The sequence below is a fragment of the Thermobia domestica genome, chromosome 1 (genome assembly GCF_964235325.1).
Source record: "Thermobia domestica chromosome 1, izTheDome1.hap1.1, whole genome shotgun sequence".
NCBI lineage: Eukaryota > Metazoa > Arthropoda > Insecta > Zygentoma > Lepismatidae > Thermobia > Thermobia domestica.
Genome location: NC_137454.1, coordinates 308,376,418 through 308,399,449, shown reverse-complemented (window position 1 = coordinate 308,399,449; position 23,032 = coordinate 308,376,418). Strand labels below are relative to the sequence as shown.

The 23,032-nt window shown below is 36.0% G+C and overlaps 1 protein-coding gene across 1 annotated transcript in view; it reads right to left on the bottom strand.

Annotated features, from left to right (window-relative positions):
* Positions 1-744: 744 nt before the first annotated feature.
* LOC145667808 (forkhead box protein O-like) overlaps positions 745-23,032 on the bottom strand; it is a 232,339-nt gene continuing 210,051 nt past the window's right edge. Inside the window, exon 2 of the mRNA XM_081735242.1 lies at positions 745-921. Within this exon, the coding sequence (XP_081591368.1) occupies positions 880-921 (42 nt within the window). The 3' untranslated portion in view covers positions 745-879. The remainder of the gene's footprint in view (positions 922-23,032) is intronic.

Sequence of the window (23,032 nt, the reverse complement as noted above, 5' to 3'; positions counted from 1 at the left end):
AATAAGCTGCTTTAAAGGTAAAGTCTACACCATATGAATGTGTTTTTGATGCACAGTACTTAGGTTGGTTTGTTGTTATATATGTGAAAATGAATATTGTTGGATAATTCGAATTTTGGATAATTCGAAGTTTTTCGTGTCCCCTTAGACTTCGAATTAAAAAGAGTCCACTGTATATACACAGTTCTATACGTTTAGTGATTGAATAGGTTCAGTGAAAAACGAAAAGATGAATATTACGTGTGTGACACTACGTTTCAGGCTATAGAAAAAGGAAGCAATAAATTTAAATGATTAGATTTTTTTAAAAGTATTATTCCTAGTTGAAGGTTGATATTAACTCCAGGATCCACTACTTTCCACCATCCAAATGAAATACCTTACATGTTGCAGGAATTGCTTATAAAGCAAAAACGAACAATTGTGCATTTGTAGACTGTAACATAAAACAATGCTGCTCACAGCAATATGGAATCAAAACGCATTTTTAATGTAACCTTGATGTACATTTGACAGAATTTGAATAAACTTCAAGGCCTATCTTGTTTGCCCTGGGGACCAGTAAAAAGAAACAAAATTTGCGAAAGATCTAACCTATCTTGTTTAACCTGGGGACCAGTAAAACAAAAAAATTTTAAAAAAAATAAAAAATAAAAAGAAACAATAAAATTTTGCGAAAGGTCTAACAAAGACTTTCTTTTGTATTTAGTCAATGATTTTGCTCACGATCACGATACATCATAAAAATAATTCTAACAAATGGGAATTACAACTATAGTATTATATTAAATCATGTTCACTCGTACATTCAAAGCTTTATTTTTTTTTAAAAAAAGTAAAGAATGTTCAAAAAAAAATCTTACTGAACTCCTTCAGAAATCACTTTCTTGACCGGTGAGATAGTATCCAACAGTGTCTTACCTGAAATGAAAAGAAGGAGAAAAACATTAAAAATGAATTTCATATACAATTACTCAAATTTTGATAATTATTACTTTTCAGTCTGGCCCTGAGTTTGGAGCTAGCAACTGACTTCAACCATGCGATGGAGCATGCAGACAGGCAAAATCAATGTTTAGAATTTTGGATATTACAGCCATTTTAAATAAGCATTTGATATGGTTCAAAAAGAACTGCGCCTGACATGGGCATGCTTTGCCTTCTAATTTTAAATATAACTTTAGGGGGCCGCGGTGGCTCAGTAATAGAGCGTTCACCTCTGGTGCGTGGGGTCCTTGGTTGGATCCCAGCTCGCGCCAAGTGAGATTTCTGATGGACAAACACCGTATGTGTTGGTTTTCTCGGGGTTCTCCCGTTTCCTCCCACGTTCTTCATTCCACCATTTCATTCATTTACCCCATCTCCTTTAGCCTAACCGAGATAACAATGGGACGTAAAACTTTAAGATTTCATTTTTAAATGTAACTTAAAAGCACGCAAATTGAAATTAGTACTAAGGGTTTATCTTTTAATTGACAAATGAAAATAAATTACAGTACGGCAGAACTAGACCATATATAAAACTCTCAAGACAACGTTAAACTACACACATATTCCATTGAGTGTCATCCATGGAATATTCCACTACCTGTGTCAGCTCATGTAAAATGGAAACTGAACATGAAGAAAAGTCAATTGGTATTCATATATGGACCGAGTTTTCCTCCCTATCTCCTCTCACATACGCACACACACATACATATATATACACACTCACGGACATACACATCAAATTAACTTCCATTCGTAGACTAATGGCATTCTATCGATGACTTCTGTGCTCTTTTACACCTCTTCGTTACCACCTGTTATATAAAATGTGGGTTTAAAGTGTTGGATATGTTGCATGTAGAAACGTAGGCTGTAGTGTAAGTTAACCTTCCAGACGTTTAAATGTTTAACTATGCTATGCATATAGCAAGTCGCATGGAACAATTTTGTCCGTCGGCAAATATCCAGTCAAAACGTTAAGAAATAGTGAAAAAAATACGTCCAAAGAATGGATGTAACAAGAAAAAGAATTGATAAGGATGTAGTCTTAAAGAATAGGTTTCATCTCCACTGTTGTTCATCTATTGAAACCGGAAGTGGTAGACTTAACGATTTCCCGTTTCAACATTGAATTCCCACAAAACAAAACCGGAAAAAGACAGCGATTATATATATTCAACCTCCCAAAAATAGGTTCTACCTCAGCAACGGAAGTGGCACACACGTCACTTCCGGTTTTAATTTCAATTCCTAGTTTCGCAGTATTGCCACTGGAAAGAAAACTAGGTATTGAGCTTACGAGTAACTTTCGTGAAACGTCCATTTGTATGTAAAACAGTGGTTCCTAAAGCGGGTCCGCGGGACCTAGCCAGGGAGTCCGCTACGCCTAAAAATTGAGAAGTGTTGTAATAAAATGAAACTCACAGTTGTTATGCAATAATGCAAGAAGTATTTTTAAGATTAAGCAACTGCAGTTGTGGGCAGTACGAGTACAAAACAATAATTATTCATCATTTCCAGTGCTCAAAGTTTTCATTGATTCTTCAGGTGAAAACACTTGTAGGACACTTGAGAGCATTAGCTGCAAGTTTGAGAATATTTCCCTGTCCCACAATCTGGTAATGGTTGGATTGAAAATCCTTTCACTAATGTAGAAATCCACGACATACAAGGTATGAATCTCTCTAGTACAGAACAAGAACAGCTATTGGGACTATCCTGCGATACTTCAAGGAGAAACGTTTTCAAAGAAAATGATCTTTGTAGCTTTTAGTTGCGTGTGCGCTGTGGGTATGGAGAGTTGTCTAAAAAGGCATTGCAACATTTGATGCCTTTCTCTACCACTTACTTATATGAGCAGACATTTTCTGCTCTTTGCAGTATTAAAACCTTAAAGCGAAATCGTCTTAATGTGGAATCGGACTCGGACCTGAAATTGATGGTGACAAAACTTATTCCAGATTTCAATACAATTATGGAAAAACACAAAGAATTTCATTCCTCACATTAGTGACCCCATATATGAGAACATTGTTTATCAAGTAGATTTCGTTAAAAAAAAAAAAAAAAAAAATCTGTCTTGAAAGTTACTGCATTTTCAATTAAAATTTTGTTCACTAGGACACAATCATGTACATTTAGAATCAATTACTTATTGCATTATTTTTCTTGATCTTTACCTTGTCGCTGATAATTCTAATTAGTATGTATTTATTTAATATCATGTGAAATTTTAGATGCCATTGCAAGGGAGTCCGCAGATCACTTTCCGACTGACACAGATGGTCCGCTTTATCGGAAAGTTTGAGAACCACTGAAGTAAATCATCAAAAAGTTTCTTCGAAAAACCTTTCGGGTTCCAAGCTCTCAGTACATACTACGAGGAATTAAGTGTTAAGTATGAAGGCTTGTTTCACTCACTCTTTTGTTTAAGTCTCTTTCGTAGTCCGAATATTTCTCGCAACTTTGTTTGCGGTAATCAGTATGTGGGGATTCTGACCCCCAGAAATCCGAACTTTTATGTAAATTTAATCTAATTTCAGAGGTGATTTTTACAAATTTTAAATATAATTTATTCTCATATTAAATTTGGAACCCTCCCGAAAGCTATGTACTCCTCCAGAAATAAATTCCTGCGTACGTATCCGACGTGACACACCAGTTGGAAACAACTGGTATACAGTACATGATCTAGGAAAATTACAATGTAATAATTACTGTTATTTATTTCCTTCATAAGTAGATACGTATATGTAATATATTTCCATAGTCGGGTTAAGACAAATAATGTTCAACATTATTGCTGAATCCAGTTACAGGAAACATTCATTATGTATATACGAAAGTGTATTAGTAGACTATATATATATGTAGTTGACTAATACACTTTCGTGGGCAAAAGAAACACCAAAGATCTGATTAATCGATAGATTATGCACGTTTTCTATGAACTGCGTAATAACCTTGAAATGTCCGACCAATCGGTAAGGCTTCGATACAATATTTTTTATTACATTTTTAACATATATACAATTCTCTTTGCTCTAATTTCTAAAGGTCAAACGAATACATAGACACCACAACACCGATAAAATCAAACCAATAAAGTTGTTTCGTATATGCTGTATATTATGAATTAGTACTAATGGATGTTAGAATTCAAAGTTGATTATCAAAAATAAAGCTAAAGAAACATTTATGATAATTGTGTGCGGTCATATGAATACATATAAAATCTTATTCTTTAATAGCTCGGGTCAGGAATCTCTCCATTTATTTGATACAACTTTCGATTCTTCTCCGTCCTGAACTATACTTTTCAATTTCCTTTCATGTTTTTCTTATTTGGTCTGTGTATTATTGACCAGCATTATCGAAAGATTATTCAGTAAAAAAACTTTACAATAAATAGATTCCATATCCTGCGCCGCGTGGCTCAGTGGTAGAGATTACATCTCTGCTCCATTGGGTTCCTGGTTCGATTCAACCTAGTGCAGTTTGAATTTTGTGGTGGACAAACACCGTGCGTGTGGGTTCTCCCGTTTCCTACCACTTTCTTCATTGTATAGTTTCTTTCATAATTATCATCATCATCATCACCTCCCTTAGCTTTGGCGCATAATCGTAGGATGTTAAACTAGACATTTTATTTCTATTCCATATCCTATTATTATAGGCAACCAAACTATTTTCTGCTGTGCAGGTCGCATAAACGCTAGGGAATGGTACATATTTTAAATGGTATACATGACCAGATAGCCACCCTTAAAGCCATCCCATGAATTAAGTAAATGGATTGTTTCCATTAACGAACTCGCCGGGTTAATTGTTCTGGCTATCTACTGAAAAAAAAAAAGTTTTCCTTAAGAGTTATTACGTGGAGTACTGGACGGACAGACTAACAATACAATCTTTTAGTCTCATTGCGTAGCAACAATAATAATAATAATAATCGATATTAGTATTATTCCTAAAACTTGAATAGCATAATTGTGAATTGAATTATTATTTACTAGAAGTGCCCGGTTTTGCAAGCGAAGAATGAGGTCAATGCAAAATAATGCAAATACCTAAAAGTTATGCAACCTGGAACATCGGAGAAATTGTTAGGTTGCCTACTTAATAGACTATAGTTCAAGGTTTATAATTTTTTCATAAAGTTTGACCCCACCAATCCCCTATTAAGTCGAAAACTGAAAAATCTTCTTCGTATGCGATTAGACCTGATGAGGTTTATCTGCGTACAAAATTTCGTGGCTCTAGGTGACTCTTTCTATGCGAAAAACATACCTTCTTTTATACATTAGTATAAGTTATCATTCGTCTATTATTCCTAAACATAATAATAACATATATTTATCATCTTCGCATGTATAAACCGGATCCGTAGTTTTCACTTTTGGGGGAAAGTGCGGTTTATACATGTGTATTGAAAAAAGCAAACGTTACATTACATTTTATCGGTACTTGCCTTGTATATTACTGTACTGAAATATCTAAAAGTGGCCTGTAAAAACAGTGGTTACAATATGAAAGTCATGTAAAGATACGTTAGTGTGCTCTCTACTCCCGAGTGTTACTTCAATATTTTGAAAATACAGACAAGAAAATAGATTCTTGTCTGTTTCATATTTATTAACTTAAGTTTATATTTGCTATTCCTAATATAATATTCAGTTACTATTTACTTTCAAGCATGATGAATAAATACTGCTCAAGGTAAGTTTAAGAATTATTTCTGTACACAAATTCTACTTTGATCATCTTTAATCACTAATTTGAAATGAAATGAAATATTTTAGTTTAACGTCTATAATTTTGCTCTTTAGGCTAAGGGAGACGATGATTAAGGCAAGTGAATGATGATGGATGAATTGGTGGAATGAGAAAGTGGGAGGAAGGAAACAGGAGTTGTCCACCACAAACCAACTTGATCGGGGATCGAACAAGAAACTCCACGCACCAGAGGTAAGCGCTCTACCACTGATCCACTGTGACCCTTTAAACTCTAATTAATTTAATTAAAAAGGGATATAACTTGTAGTATATAATATAGAATTAGCCTTGAAAGGCATTTTAATAACTACATAAGTTTCATTTCACTTACAAAATTAAAAGCGAAAGCACTACCCATATTCTCCAGACACATTTTCAATCAACATAATATTTGGTCTAGGAATTAATTCGTGCGGGTGGACAAGAGATGGCGCAACGAACGGAGCGTCCCACAGTTCCGTGTATCCACACATGTGTTGCAAACCCCTGTCATCGCGTATCGTTCGTAGTATAGGGCAGTGGATTAAAGCGTCAACAACACCAGTTTGTAGTTAAGTGAACATGGCGCAATTTGTGCCTGATAAAGTGTTTTTGCGGGGTGTCCTGCTGCATTACTTTAACATGCAGAAAAGTGCGACTGAAAGTCATCGTATTTTGGTGGAAGTGTATGGTGACCATGCTCTAGTTGAGCGAACGTGTCAGAAGTGGTTTGCACGGTTTAGAAGTGGTGATTTCGGCTTGGCAGACCAAGAGCGAGCTGGACAGCCAAAAAAATTTCAAGACGAAGAATTGACAGCATTGCTCGAGCAGGATTCGTGTCAAACGCAGGAACAACTTGCAGCAGCATTAGGCGTTGATCAAACAACAGTCTCCAAACGCTTGAAAGCCATGGGAATGATTCAAAAGATGTCACATTGGGTTCCACATGAATTGAAAGACAGAGACGTTGAAAGACGAAAAACCATTTGCGAATTGCTGCTTCAACGACAGAGCAGAAAGGGGTTTCTGCATCGAATTATTACGGGTGATGAGAAGTGGATCCATTACGAGAACCCTAAACGAAAAAAGGCCTGGGTGAAACCAGGTGAACCAGGTCCATCACAACCAAAACGAGATATTCACTGTGCAAAGGTTATGCTGTGCATATGGTGGGATATGAAAGGTGTGGTGTACTATGAGCTGCTGCAACCGGGTGAAACTATGAATGGAGAACGTTATCGACGACAATTAATGCGTTTGAAGCAAGCTCTGGCCAGAACACGACCAGAATGGGAGAACAGACATGATAAACTTATTGTTCAACATGATAACGCTCGCCCACATGTCGCAAAACCGGTCAAAACCTATTTAGAAAATGTCGGATGGGAAGTTTTACCCCACCCGCCGTATTCACCAGACGTTGCTCCTTCGGACTACTACTTGTTCGATTGCATGAACAACGATTTGATTGGACAGCGGTTTACTTCTTCAGAAGATATCGAAACATGGGTCTCTGACTGGATCGCTTCCAAGGATGAGGACTTCTTTCGCCACGGAATCCGTACATTGCCTGACAGATGGGCGAAAGTGGTGGCTAGCGATGGACAATATTTTTCTTAAGGTATTTATGTATTTTGTGTTTGTACTACAGCTTCAATGTGTGCGTACCAACCGCACGAATTAATTCCTAGACCAAATACGTGGCACCTAACGTTTTATACCAAGATTAAAAATATGCTCAGAACATTTTACAGAATACTCTGCCTTCTTTCGTGAAAAAAAAAATCAAATTCAATTGTATGCACCATCATCACACTCATATTTGTTTATTTTCTCGATCAGAGTTTTTGTTAGTTAAACATTCATTGTCTTTCCTTCTCACTCCTCAGTCACTGGCCCACAGGAAATATATATTTTTAAAGAAAGCTGAGTTAAGCACTGCTAAATGAGAAATTCGTAACTAGTATGGAAGTACAGCTCACAGATGACGAGAAGAATCCTAGCAGAAGTAGTGTGACGTAGGTATGGGCTCGCCCACTTTTTGCACGGGGGTTTCAAATGACACCACGGAACAGCACATATATAACTTTACCCGAAGTAGCAGACGAAATCTAAGTATAGACCACAGCTCAGAAACCGAAAATGGACTTAACCGTGTCGTTGACCTTTCCCCGCTCCCCTGTTTTAGGTTTCTCGTCATCTGTATATTGCTGGTGGTTGTCAAATGATTCCAACCACTTGTCGACAATACGAAAATTTGGGAGCAATGAAGGTATAATTTCCATAAGAGCTCTTGCCATATGCTTAATGTTACTGGATGTAGTTGCGGCGCTCATGCAACTATCAATGTAAACTGCTCTCTTTTTTCCTTTCAGTTTATCATATAGATAGATAGATAGATAGATAAATAGATAGATAGATGAATATTTTACAGATGCATTAACATTATCTTACTCTAAAGAGCAAAGATTTGTGCTCAAACACCTCACTTAAGATGTTACAAACCTTCTCTAAGGTTTAAAAGAATAGGTAGTTGTGCAATCATGTAACCTAAAGGCAACTTGCTGCAATGTATCTATCATTGCTATTTGTAAGAAAAAAATCACATTCTCTATGCATAAAATACCACGATAATTGATTCCTATACTATTAGTGTCGGGTGAGGAAGGAATTAATAGGATCGCTGTTATTTTATAGGGAAAATTCGGGATACGTAAATTGAAGTGTGATTATATATTGTCTTTTAATATTTGAAAAGAATGTGTACAGAGTCAATTTGAGAGTCAATCTGTAAAGTAGAGTCAATTTGATTCGGAACGATAGCTAAGTAACTTTCAGTGCCTGTAAAGGAAACATTGAAAAAAGAAAAGGATGAAAGTGCAGCAAGTGCAACAGTCGAAGTATCGTGTTATGGTAATTGCATGGTCTTTCCCAGGACTTCAATTGCTGAAAGCCATAGGAGATGTCGGAAGAATTACGAAAAAAAGACAATTGTAAACGCTTGAGTTGTGTGACTGCACCGAACGTTAATTTGGCTCTTTTAACTAAGATATGCAGAACAAGTATCCAGCATAATTTTAATCGTCATTGAAATTCTGAAGACAGACGACACGACTGGAAGCCGTCCACATAATGCAAGTGCTGATGGGTCCAGTCTCTCTCTCTCTCTTCTCCAAAGAAGAGAAAGAAGAAGATGTAGAATTAAAAAAGTTATCTAGTTGTATTTAACAAAGCGGCATTGCGCTGGTCATGCTGCTGGACTGATGCAAAGTAGTTTCCACGGGCGTCTTCGTGAGGCAAGGGGAACCGGTGAGTCAACTGGTTTCTTGTCTAATTTCATTTATACGGATGTACATACATACATACAACTTGCGATTTGTCTTTTGAGCTGACATTAAGGTAATGTGAATTCGATCAAATGAAAGATAAAAGACCACAATTTTCAAGAGTACAAAGAAGGTTAAAGAGAAAGAAAGTTATCCTTGAGAACGGGAGCTTGAAGAAAATGTAACAAATATTCAGGGATCTCAATATCCTCAGATAGAAGTAGAATTATTTCAATTCATTCTCTTTTGGTATATTTTTGCTTTCCTCCAGGCTGTGTCTATGTAAGAATTGGTGCTCAGCATTCCATTGTGTATCAAGAATTATATTTTAAAACCAACCAACTAAATGTTCTGTGACGTCACAGTTTTGTTGGACTCTATGTGCGCCTACTGTGGAGTAAGTACGTACTAACATTACAATCTTATAAGAGCCACTAGCATGATTTTAATAATTAGCAGTCTTTAATCATTAACTGCAATGGGAGAGCATTACAACGTCAGAATCCTTAAGTCAGATTAAAAAGTAGATGATATGTCTTCTTTGGAGGCAGGTCTGAGGAAATCTGAGCGTGTGCATCATGAACTATGGACATTTCGCTTATAATGGTGATTTCACCTTTCAATGATACACTTAGGGATGCGCACGAGACAAGATTTGAGGCTGTCTCGTCTCGAAAATGTGCTGTAAAAGTGATGTCTCGACTCGAAAAACGTATATTTTTCTATTGGAAGAGCTGTGTCTCGACTCGAATTTTCTCAGGAAAATTCTGTCCGACTCGACTCGTGCGCATCCCTAGATACACTTAAATGTTGATGAAAGTATTCCGTTTCACATTCGTAATTCAGTCATTTTTCAACTCCACGACGTATGATATAGGAGTTGTCATGTGACGAAAGCAGAAAGAAATACAATGAGGAAAGAAGAGGGAAGAGCATGAAGTAGGACAATTAGGTAAGCAAGTGTTGGTAGATATGCATAGCTTAGAGATCCATAACTACGAGTAGTATGCTTAGAAAACCATTCACTACGCTATCAGATGTTCTTTTGTCAATTCTTTCCCTACCCGTGAGGTTTACTAAGAAAGGCTATGACCTTACAGAGCACACAGTCAGAAATGAACTACTCTACTTTAAAATACAACGAACAAATAATGATTTTTCCTTTGTGTAGCAATATAACTTTTCTCCATATGAAATAACGTAATTTGAATATAAATAAATGGGATAATCCTATGGCCGCTTCTTCTCTTTAAACTAATTATACCCAGTGCGAGAAATTAAGACAAAATATTGAGCTCCGAAATAGAACTGAACCATGAAATGCTATAAACACCAAACACTTTAGTTGAGGACTATGGAATACGTATTATATATACACACATATATAGTACGAAATCCTGTCGGAGGTACAGAAGCAGTGTTGGACAAGCCATCAAATCCCTTTCAATCATAGCCTACCTTCCCTTGGTTCCCCTCTCGTTCGCTCGTAATTTCAACTCATATCCATTCTACGTTTCCGCTAATCTCCCTCTTGAAGTCCCAGGTGTATCGTTTAATCTTCATCATATTTAATTAATCGATATATCGAGCAGCAGGTGGGTGATGGTTAGTAGGGGAAACTCCCATCAACACAGACATTTCTCTTTGAGAAGTAAAGTGTACTAAGTTCATAATACATATGGTTTTACTATCTACTCAACTAGCACTATGGCTCTTTTACATAATAGAATAGAATTTCTGATGCAGCTAAGAGTAATCTGATTTCTCGCTTTCTTATATGTTTATAATTATTTATGCTCTGTTCTGCGCTTCAAAACCTTAGTTTCCAAAAGGAGCAAAGTAAAATCTTTAGTTTAAAATGTGTTCCCCTGCCCCCTTTGTTATATATTTCTTTTTTCAAAATATTGTAGAAATTAGAGAGGATTCAGGTGAAAACTCATCTGCGTAATTTTAAATTAATAACGAGAAATCAATAAGTGTCTTGAGTAAGGCCGGGTTTAGGGGGTGTACCGGTGCACGTGCAACCCCTTCGTTGTAAATATACAAAATGAGAAGCTAGCAATGAAAATAGCAACAATTTCGAAAATTTTCTGCCGTCATATTTCCGTTTGAGGCTTAAAAGAAAGCGGAGTTTTGCAAAAGCAATTTTTTAAATCTATTTTCTGAAGGTTGAAGGTAAAGGATTCACCAAGCAGAACAATATAACATTTCTCAAGTAGGGACGAAAACAGAAGCCAGTAGAAGAGAATATTTTTTTTTTTTCCTGCATGCCACTTCTAACCCTCCTTAAAATACTACTCCCCCCCCTCCCCGCTCTATGCACCAGCGTTATCACAGCTAAGGAATTGTCATATGTCACTTTTGAAGAGTTGTATTCGGAAAGTTGTAGATTCGATTCTCGAGACTAAACCTGAACATTTCAGGGCAATTTCTCATTCACACCACAGATGCTTTTAAAGGCATTAAAAAAAAAAAAAAAATCAAATTTAATTCAAATGCACTGGTAGTTATTGGTTCACTCCTGGTCAGAAAATCCTGGATCCGGCCCTGGTCTTCGGTTGATCTTCATTCATACTCAATTTATCTCAGCCTATGGTGTAATAATTTGCTTTAAAAAAAAAAAAAGTGTTAAGAACGAGTAAAAAGTTTCGTGTGCAGTACTGTGTTCTGTAGAGGCGAAACATAGACGTTACGCGAAAGTGATGAAAAAAAAAGACGGGAGAGTTTTGGAACGTGTGTGTGGAGAAAAATGAAGAGAAATAGCTGGGTCGAACGCAAAACGAATGAGGAAGTGTTAGAAATAGGGAACAAAAGAATAATCTTAGATTTAGTCAAAAACCAGTTGAGAATGCTCCAAGAGCATTGCCAGAATTAATTTTCCTTATTAACTTTTATAGGCTTCATACCGATTGTTCTATGTACATTATTATTATACTCATTAAACAATTCTTGTAATATATTTACACATTTATAATTTCCTAAGTACTAAACTTTTTCCACGTGTTTTGTTTACTAGTTCTATTAAAATATTCCTACGATATGTTGTTTTACGAAGACAAACATTACAAATGGATTTAGCAGATATGCAAAGTATTGCAAAGCATAATAGCTACAAATATATAATGTTGTATTGATATTTTTTTTTACGATAGGCATATTATGTTCCGTCGAATGGAGGGTTCAAAACTGAAAACTTTGCAAATAACAGACACATACACAGAAATAGATAATTCAGTAACGAACTTTTTAAGTACATTGAAAATAGAAAGAGAAACTGGTTGGGACATTGTTTAAGAAGAAGCTGCATTATGAGAAATGTGATAGAGGGTATAAGGTGACAGGAAAATCTAATATGTTTCTACATATATTCCGAAAAATCGAATCCTTTTGACATCCAAAGAGTAGCAAAAGTCTTTTTTTGCTCCCCTCCCCTGCTGCAGGAACCTATGAATGTACGAAACACTTGCGCATAAAAATGGAATACAATTTATGAGAAAAATATACTATACACATTACGGTTTTAAAAATAATTCGGCTACCTTGTTCAATATACCTAGTTATTTTTGAATCAGCGTAATCGGTATGCTTGTACTAAAAATACAGGACAAATTTTACATAATTTGCAAATTTTTATCTTGTAATAAACGAATAGCAAGTAGTCAATAAATTATAGAAAAATAAAGTGTAAATGAATTGACATCTGGAATCGAACACAGAAGTTTCTGAATATGAATACAATACTGGTTACATTAAATTATTCTTTAGTTTTGAAACCACAGTCTCCTGAAGTATGGTAAGATATGGTGAATTGGAAACACGCAAGAATTTTATTTATATTAAATATGTTATTCTATACATAATGCACTGATCTATTTATTTCAAGTTCTTTCCGCTTCAAAACGACATTTACAAGAACACACTCCCATACGTAACCTTCAAATGCAGACACACATAAATCTACATATACGCATATATGACAATCCACATGTCTCTCTCATTTCTTTTCATATAACTTCAATCTATAAGAGAAAAAGAGAGAGAGAGACTATTTTGTTGGAAAAGGCCTTTCCTGACGTCACTACTCCCGCTACGCCTATCGGCCACATGTGTGTACTTCACGCAGAGGATGACGTAAGGCCTTCACTATCAGTCCTTATACCTCTGCAGGAATATTCGAAAAGTCTCCAGCGGTGGAATGTACAGGTGTTGGAGACAGAATAAACGCACTTGTTTCATTCATCAATTACTAATTATATCTCGGGTCCTACACTACGTTTATGGCATCATCGTATTTCCTCATATACGATAAACAGATGGCCCTTTCATTAGGTGAAACTTTGTGAAGAAACTCGCAACAAATGCACGGAACGATGCGAAAATGTCATTCGGTAATTACATTGATATTACAGAGTGAAGCTAAGGAAAAAGATATATTCCCATATAAAAAGGAGCAGGACTGCGTCCAGTTAGTATGGATTACGTAAGTTTTTAAAAAAATAATAAAAAGGAGTAGGACTGCATACAGCTAGTATGGATTAAGCTTGAAAATTAAAAATAAACAAGACTGCATCCAGCTAGCATAGATTTAGATTTTTAAGAAATTAAAAGGAGCAGGACTGCATACAGCTAGTATAGATTTAGACAAAAAAAAAAAAAAAGCAGGACTGCATACAGCTGGTATGGATTAAGCTATACATAAATACACGTTTCGTTGTAAGCAAAACCCCGATTATCCGGTGGGGTAGGTCCGATAACAAAAAACCGGATAGACCGGAATTTATAATCCTGCCTCACCTGTACCACTAAAAACACTTTTTATACGAAAAGCATCCGATATTCATATTTTTTTACCTCAGTACAGGCCAGTACATTATAAATGTTTATTCTGTGCTGTAATGTACGTTTCAAACACTTATTTTATTACAGAAATATGAAGATCAAGCATAAACGGAAAAGGAATGAAGACATACTAAAGTAAGCTAAGGCAGGACGACAGATCACGAAGATAATAAGAAAAAGAAGAAACAGCATGCTTGGCCATCTTATTCGGCACTGTGATTGGATCACCGTGCTGATAAAGAGAAAGACAAAGGGAAAATCAGGAAGACCAAGGATAGAATACTTAGATGCAGTTACGAAGAAGATACCTTATCAAAGTATAAAACAGCAATCCCAGAGGAGAGAGAGGTTTTAAAATTTCCATGTTGCCCACCAACCTATGATTGAGGAGAACAATAAGAAGAAGAACTTAATCGCAGGAAACATAAGATAATGTACACTGTACAGTATGATATATACAATTTTAAGATAAACGAAACACTAGCGTAAAACGTAGGCCTAACTATTAATACACGCTTTAAATTATTTTAGGAATACTGTTTACTGGTAAATGATTATAAAATGCGAAAAGAAAGTTTAAAATCAGAGTCAAAACACTCAAGTTTTTAATTTTTGAAAACAGTGAGAGATGACAATTTCTCATGGACAAAGTCGCTTTTTATTAAGGAGTTAAATCGTTTAGAAAGATATTCCTAATTTTATTACGGAGATATGCTATTGTCGTTTGCTCTTAACTAAGCCGGATAATTGGTAGTCTACTGTATATGTTGGGTCTATGTTTCTTTTTTCTTTTCAATGACAATAGTTAAATGCAAATGACAGATACGTTAGTGAAGTTTTGCTGATCAAAGGAGCATAGTGGGCAAAATTGAAGTTGTAATTTATATATATATATATATATATATATATATATATATATATATATATATATATATATATATATATATATATATATATATATATATATATATATATATATATATATACAGTGGACTCTTTTTAATTCGAAGTCCAAGGGGGCACGAAAAAACTTCGAATTATCCAAAATTCGAATTATCCAACAACAATCATTTTCACATAGGCCTATATAACAACAAACAAACCAAACTACTGTGCATCAGAAACATATTCATATGATGTAGACTTTACCTTTAAAGCAGCTTATTATTTGCGTGATCGAATACCGCAAACTAACAAACGACATTGACTCCACATAATTCAAACTACGTGTACAATGGAAAATATATTTACGCACGACACTATAACATACATTGAATAGCCCAAACAATTAAACACCAGTAACAATTTGAATATTCTGTTCTCACTTTTAAGAAGTCGTAAATCTCATTTGCTTAAATTTGATTGTTTTTGTACGGTCAATAAATCTTGAATTTCATGTATTGCGTGCAACACGATATTAATAACATTTGGTTGACTTTATCAATAATTCATCTTAAATTTTCAAGCAATTCTAAAACAAAGTGAGATTGGAACACGTTCTCTATCTTTACTTCTTCCGCAACTCACCTTCATCTTTATCATTACATAGATTTTCTATTTATCTTTTGTATTACTCTTCCCTATGGCTGCAACTGGATAACTGAAAACACGTTAAAACTGTATTTCTCTGTTTACATCTGTCCAACATTAAAAATTTTCAACTGTATTTACTTCGAATTATCCAAAACATAGGTTCAAAAGTTCGATTTATCCACGACTTTTTACTATTGTTTTCAGTACAGTTTTCAAGGGGAATGGACTTCTGTTCGAATTATCCAATATTTCGGATTATCCAAGTTCGAATTAACGAGACTCCACTGTATATATATATATATATATATATATATATATATATATATATATATATATATATATATATATATATATATAAACTCCGAAGCGGGGACAATTCAAGGGTCAGAATCCAAACAGAAAAAATCCAAGCAAAATTCTTGCGAAACGGACAAATCCAAGGAATATAATCTATTTTTTCATATGATACATACATCATTTTTGAAGGAGGCACGGTAGCTCAATGGCAGAGCGTTTACCTCTGGTGTGTGGCGTCCTTGGTTCGATTCTCGGCCAAGTTAGTTTGTGGTGAGCAACATCGTGTCCGTAGGTTTTCTCGGGGTACTCCCGTTTCCTTACACTTTCTCATTCCACCAAATCTTCCATTATCATTCATTTGCCTTGATCACAGTCTTCCTTAGCTTAAAAGGCATAATCGTGGGACGTTAAACGAAAATATTTCATTTTGATCATTTTTGAAATATATATATACAGTAGAGTACCGGTAATCCGAACACGTCCGGGAGGAAAGTTTTATTTTTTGTGGCGAAAATAAGCAGTTTTAGGATGAAAACAGGTGCACGTTTTCGTAGAAAACAAAGTAAACTTTTGTTAAATACAGTTTCTTTCTTTAATACTATACGCTAGAAAACGTGTTTTGAAATAGGTGCCTTCCATTTCAATTCAGGCAGAGCATGTACCATCACCATCTCAGATATTGTTGAAACTTTTTTTTATAGCAACTAGACATGTTTTTAAGAGACCCGTATTTTTTTGTTTTCTCGAAAAAAATTTTCCCGCCAAGTAATGGGCCATCAAAGACGGGGAGTACAATTTATGAATTGTAGAAGACATAGAAAATGGTCAATTTCGGAGCCTCACCATTCGGCTATGGAGACAGGTAGAGTTATAATTCTTGTTGTGGTATGTACATAGGGATATAAATAAACTATATTTTATTATAGTTTGGTTTGCGCATGCGTATCTTTTTGTACATAAATTAACAAATGAACGTCAATTTATCTGAAAAGTCGAAGTTTGCGAATTTTTTTCGAGCACTTCCGGTTCGAATTTTAAAATTCTGTTTTCACGGTTGGTAAGACCTAGTTACCCGCTTTCCAAAAAACATTTTGTATCGCTTCTGTCGTCAACCGTTTTGTCGCAAAAAATTCGAGAAATTGAAAATTTTCAAAAATCGCCATTTTTGGGCGCCATTTTCTCGAAAACACCATTTTTTAAAATTCTGAAATTTTGTCAGATGGTTCAACTTTACCTGAATAATAAACACACCAAATACCATTATCGACCAATGCTTCATGGATTAACTGCAGTCTTTTAAAGTTAGCGAAGTTTCGCTAATTTTGATGTCACAGTTAGCAACACTGGGAACAATAAAAGTGCAATGATTTGATGATGTTTGTGGTTCATATTCATTAAATGAAGAATAAAAGGTTTTCTTGGCTGGTTTTTTTATTATTTTGAACAAAGAGGCTCTCTGAAATAGTAAAATGAGCCCCCCTACTCCTCCGTTTACTTAAACTGAAGTAATCTGAGGTGGAAATTACGATTACGAAACACACAAATTTTAAGTTTACTTGAAATGGCCATCCAATGAATTCTGATGATCTATAAAAGGCCTAAACTATTACCTCAGTATGATTTGGAATGCTGCAGACAAATTCTCAATTAAGTGCGATGTCATTACAGTGATCGAAAAATGACAAAAAGTTAAAAAAAAAAAAATCGAAACGTTTTCTTACGCGTTCCAACGAAATTTACTGAATTTTTAAACAGAACAATCCCAGCATAAAAATGGGTCACTCGGAATTTTATAGTATTCGACTAAAGTGTGTCAGTCCGCAACCTAAGAGGGAAGTGTGTGTGTGTGTGTATTGTGCAAATTTTAAGTTAGCTGCTACTGCGTTGCTACAAATCAAAAGTGCAACCTGTATTGAAGCTGTCATGAGTGACCAATTTCCTTTAGTAGTATGATCCGTAGAAAATGACAGCTGTCTTCTTCAAGAATGTGGTGAATGTCCTGGAGTGGAAGAAATAAGTGTGGTGTCTTTAATTATTGATCCTGATGAAAATGAAAGTGGTTACGTATACCATATGGGAGAATAATGATCTCGTTACAACAACAACAACAAAAAAAAAAAAAAAAAACTGTGCCACTTTCTGTTTTCGTATCGTACATTGCCGGTTTAACTGTAAGAATTGAAATTCATGACTACATCAAGAAAATCCAAAGAGAATTAATTGCTACCGAAAACCACCGTATAAAATTTCAAGATACAAATTCTATTTTACTTCATGTGGACTTCGTTGAAAACTGGACTGTTATTCTGCAAAGTGAAATTCAGAGTTATCATCGAAATATGAAACAATTGACAGTTTTGTTGTAATAAACGACGATAAAACACACGATTCGGCTCATGTACTCATAGTCATAGACAAGATTCTAAACATACTCGAAGAAAAATGAAAATATATTTTATAGAAAAAGGTTTGAATACGTGAAAATAGGTGTTTACAATTTCCCAAACCGTGTGAGTGATTTCTGATGGTGCTGCATCCCATTTTAAAAATCGCTTTCAGATGTTCGAGATGCAGACAGGTCCGATAAAGCAGTGTTTTTGCAGTGAAACCGGCCATGCAAGGATCTCTGCGACGGTAGTGGGGAAGGGGGGGGGGGCAAAGAATGTGACAACGCGCCATAGCCTTAGGCTAAAACAGATACACAGTATTAAAACCACAGAAGAAAAAATGAAATCTTTAAGTTTTACGTTCCACGGTTATGCCGGTTAGGCTAAAGGAGACGGTGATTATGAGAAATGAATGAAATGGTGGAATGCAGAACAGCACGAGCTGGGATTGAACCAGGGACCCGAAGCACCGGAAGTGAACGCTCTACCACTGAGCCACCGCGTCCCCACTAAAACCGCAGGAGAATTCGTGAGTATAGTGCAAGTACAAACTCCGGGTATTACTCTCGTTTTGTTACCTGGAACTGAATTCGACGACTTCCGGAAGAAAAAAGGGAAAGTATGCGACCGGTAACTGGTATTCAACGAAGTTATCTTTGGCTTTCAGAAAATTGCGAAGTTTTTATGGCAGTAACGGGTCACCATGAACTAACTTCATACTTCCCCCAAAATCGAACTTTTGCAATTCAAAGTGTAGATTTAAGAAATTGCAAAAAGGAACTTTTGTTAGAACATATATGTATGATAACCAGTGGTGCGTAGCAGAAATATTATGAATAAATCATGAATTACGTGAAGTTTAAGTGCTGTTTATGCTTCCACATGAACCTTCAGCAGGGTACAGGTTTCCAGAAGAGCATAAGAGAAGTGAAAATAAGTGTTTTGTGACTATCGACAATGTGCTACGCAGGGGCGGATCTAGGACAGACTTCTGGGGGGGAATTGTAATACTGCTACTTAGAGCTACTTTTAAGAGCTCCAAACTCTGGGATGGGTTTTATTTATATATAAATAAGAAAGTTTCTTCTTCTGGGGGGGGGGGGCGGCAATCGTCCCCCTAGATCCACTCCTGGATGAGTTATGAGTGAACCAACATCTATCGGAGCATCTGCACGGTTACATGCTATTAGCAAAGAAGACAACAACCAAACAAATGATTGGTCCATGTAAAAAAAAAAAAAAAAAAAAAAAAAAAAAACAGTGAAATTTTGTTTCCGAAGACCATTTTAAGTAAGTGAACTTGAAATTTGTGTGTTTCGTAATCGTAATTTCCGCCTCAGATTACTTCAGTTTAAGAAAACGAAGGAGTAGAGGGAGGCTCATTTTACTATTTCAGAGAGCCTTTTTAATCAAAATAATAATAAAAAAAAACAGCCAAGAAAACCATTTATTCTTCATTTAATGAATGTGAACCACAAACATCATCAAATCATTGCACTTTCATTGTTCCCAGTGTTGCTAACTGTGACATCAAAATTAGCGAAACTTCGCTAACTTTAAAAGGCTGCAGTTAATCCATGAAGCATTGGTCGAGAATGGTATTTGGTGTGTTTATTATTCAGGTAAAGTTGAACCATCTGACAAAATTTCAGAATTTTAAAAAATGGTGTTTTCGAGAAAATGGCGCCCAAAAATGGCGATTTTTGAAAATTTTACAATTTCTCGAATTTTTTGCGACAAAACGGTTGACGACAGAAGCGATACAAAATGTTTTTCGGAAAGCGGGTAACTAGGTCTTACCAACCGTGAAAACAGAATTTTAAAATTCGAACCGGAAGTGCTCGAAAAAAATTCGCAAACTTCGACTTTTCAGATAAATTGACGTTCATTTGTTAATTTATGTACAAAAAGATACGCATGCGCAAACCAAACTATAATAAAATATAGTTTATTTATATCCCTATGTACATACCACAACAAGAATTATAACTCTACCTGTCTCCATAGCCGAATGGTGAGGCTCCGAAATTGACCATTTTCCATGTCTTCTACAATTCATAAATTGTACTCCCCGTCTTTGATGGCCCATTACTTGGCGGGAAAATTTTTTTCGACAAAACAAAAAAATACGGGTCTCTTAAAAACATGTCTAGTTGCTATTAAAAAAGTTTCAACAATATCTGAGATGGTGATGGTACAATTTTATATTTTTTTGCCTGAGTTGAAATGGAAGGCACCAATACTATATGTTATGTATTACAACACAATAGACCCATTCATCTGCTTCAAACTGCGATTTTACTGTTATTCTGGCTAGTCCGAACAATCACGTAATCCGAACAGGTTTCGGTCCCAATTAGTTCGGAATAGCGGAACTCCACTGTAATTCAAATTTGAATCTAGATTCAGGAGCCAAGCAATTTCGTTAGAACACAATCATCGTAGTAACGAAGGAGATGTTACAGCCTGCAAACTACAAGTAAAGATATAGAGTACCAACTTAATGTGTAGACTCACTGAAATAATTACAGTGTGAGCAAAAGATAGTAATACCCTATCTTGGTAAAGTATCTACTATTCAAGTAACTTCGAAGGCATAAAAGATGCACAGTTACAAAAATGTGTTTCTCTTAATACACGTATAATAGTTGACCTTATGACTATTGGAATGGACTTCGAAATGGTGATGGTGAATGTTGTAATACGTGTTTTCGAACCAATTGTAAATATGGCTATTTCTAACATTTGTCGCAGTCTGTGTGGAGGAAAATTAGTGTGGGCATTTTATTCAAAGTAACAGAACACAAACTCAGTTCAAGATAATTGAGAATTGAATCCGAAACGTAATTTCAAACAATGCGGCAATTTTCTCGTGATTCGATCATCCACAAAACTACTTTCATTTTTATTATATAGATGTGATGCATTGAAAGGCCACTTGGAATATGGCTGTACGATCGCTCATTAAATTGTGAAAGAAACCGTGATGATATTGATAAGTATAATAGATATAACATTTTTGACGAAAGAGAAATCTTTCCTAATCCTCATTTTATTTCTAGTTTAACTCTATATGAATAGAATCCACTTGAATTTTGTCATGCACTCAAAAACACCACAAGGTTGGTTTTATCTACGCGGTTGTGGAACCGGGTTGCTCAACTGCCGCATTTTCTATGAGTCAAATGAGAGCTTTTATCCACGGCAATACGGATCTTCGGCCCCGCGTGTGAAAATCCGACCGCTGGTATAGTAACGATTCGTGGCAGTTGGACAGTTTCTACATATATTGTATCATATGGGTCTTTCTACCACAGAGGTTCGGATCGCACTGAAGACTCATCTGATTCAATGTATTTAAGGGCGTGGGAGGCCCGGGTTCGATTCCCGGCGGGAGCTCATGTGGTTCGGATTCCACGTTAATCAGTAGGTCCAAGTCTCATATAGCCTCGCTGCTGAAACGGGACGTTAAACTCAAAATCCAACTCCAACTCAATGTAGTTAGGAATTACGGCGATTGAGCAACCGCGTGGATAAAACTGGCGTAAGGAAATTGATTAATTTTGATATGCCGTATGAATAGGGAGGGATCCCAGACGTCCCGCTTTAATAGGGAAAGTTCCAAATTTACGTCAACTGCCCCCTTCCCCTTTTAAACTCCAAATGTCCCAGATTTTCTCTAAAACAATCGTCCAATTTTTAAAAAATCCCGTTTCTATTAGTTATTGATACTTAATTAGTAAGAATAATCTACTCTCTTGTCATTCATTTTTGGTGCGTAGAGACCAATTATTGATTTAATTCTGGTACTTCAGCGCAAAGCAAGTGTAACGATGACTAATTTGTAAATTTACAAAGCGTGTCCCGGTTTTTGAGTACAAAATCTTGGAGCCCTATCCATGAGGTTTCCATACATAACGCAGCCTAGGTTTGATCGTAGGTGTCGGGAGAAGGATTTTCTCGTTCTACTCTTCAAATTAGTGGGACACATAAACCGGTTTCTAGGAAACCGAAATCGGTTATGAAAATTTCAAAACTGGTTTCCACCGAAACAGGTTATCGGTTTTCAACGGATCCGGTTTCGGTTTTCTTCAAAACCGGTTCCAGTTTTTCCAAAACATTCTATTTCTGACCAGAATAGTGTTTTGTTTTCCGGAAACCGATTCCATTTCCACAGAAATAGTTTGTTTTCCAAAAGTGTCGGTGAAAACCGAACCGGTTTTGAAGAAAAACTGGTTTTGGAGAAAACCGAACCCTGTTTCGGTGAAAAACCGAACTGATTTTTGGAGGAAACCGAGCCAGTTTCGGAGAAAACCGAAATGCCGGTTTTCGGATTTTCTAGAAATCGGTTTCCGGTTTTTATTTAAAAAAACGGTTTTGCCCATCCCTAGTTCCAATAAGGCTCACAGGTATACCAGTCTCTGTAAAGCGTGTATCTGAGGCAATCTAGAATTGAATGTCGAAGCGTGGTGCGATTACATCACCTTCAAGTTACAACGAAGTTGCAGAAGTCTGTAGTCTTATTTCCACTGTTTCGATGGCCTGCCCCGAATGATTAATGAAAGTAGTGGGCAGTTCATGAGGGAATTTTACATATTTCTGGGTATTACCGGTATCTATGGTTTTAAGTCCGTCACGTTTGAGGGATGATGGCCCTCGACAAGAATACTATCCAGGGAAGGGAGAAGGAGGGAAGTGACCTCTATATTAGGTACCATCGCGGCATTTGCTTAATGTCAATTAGGAAAACAGAGGAAAAATTCAATTCGAATGGCTAGCCTGAAATAGCTAATACATGTTTCCGACCGTGTGTCCGCAGAGAAATCCAACCCGATTTATGAGGGAAGTTACATTGGTAAAATTCGCATTTTTTCTTGCACAACTATACACTGAGAAAAATCCGTT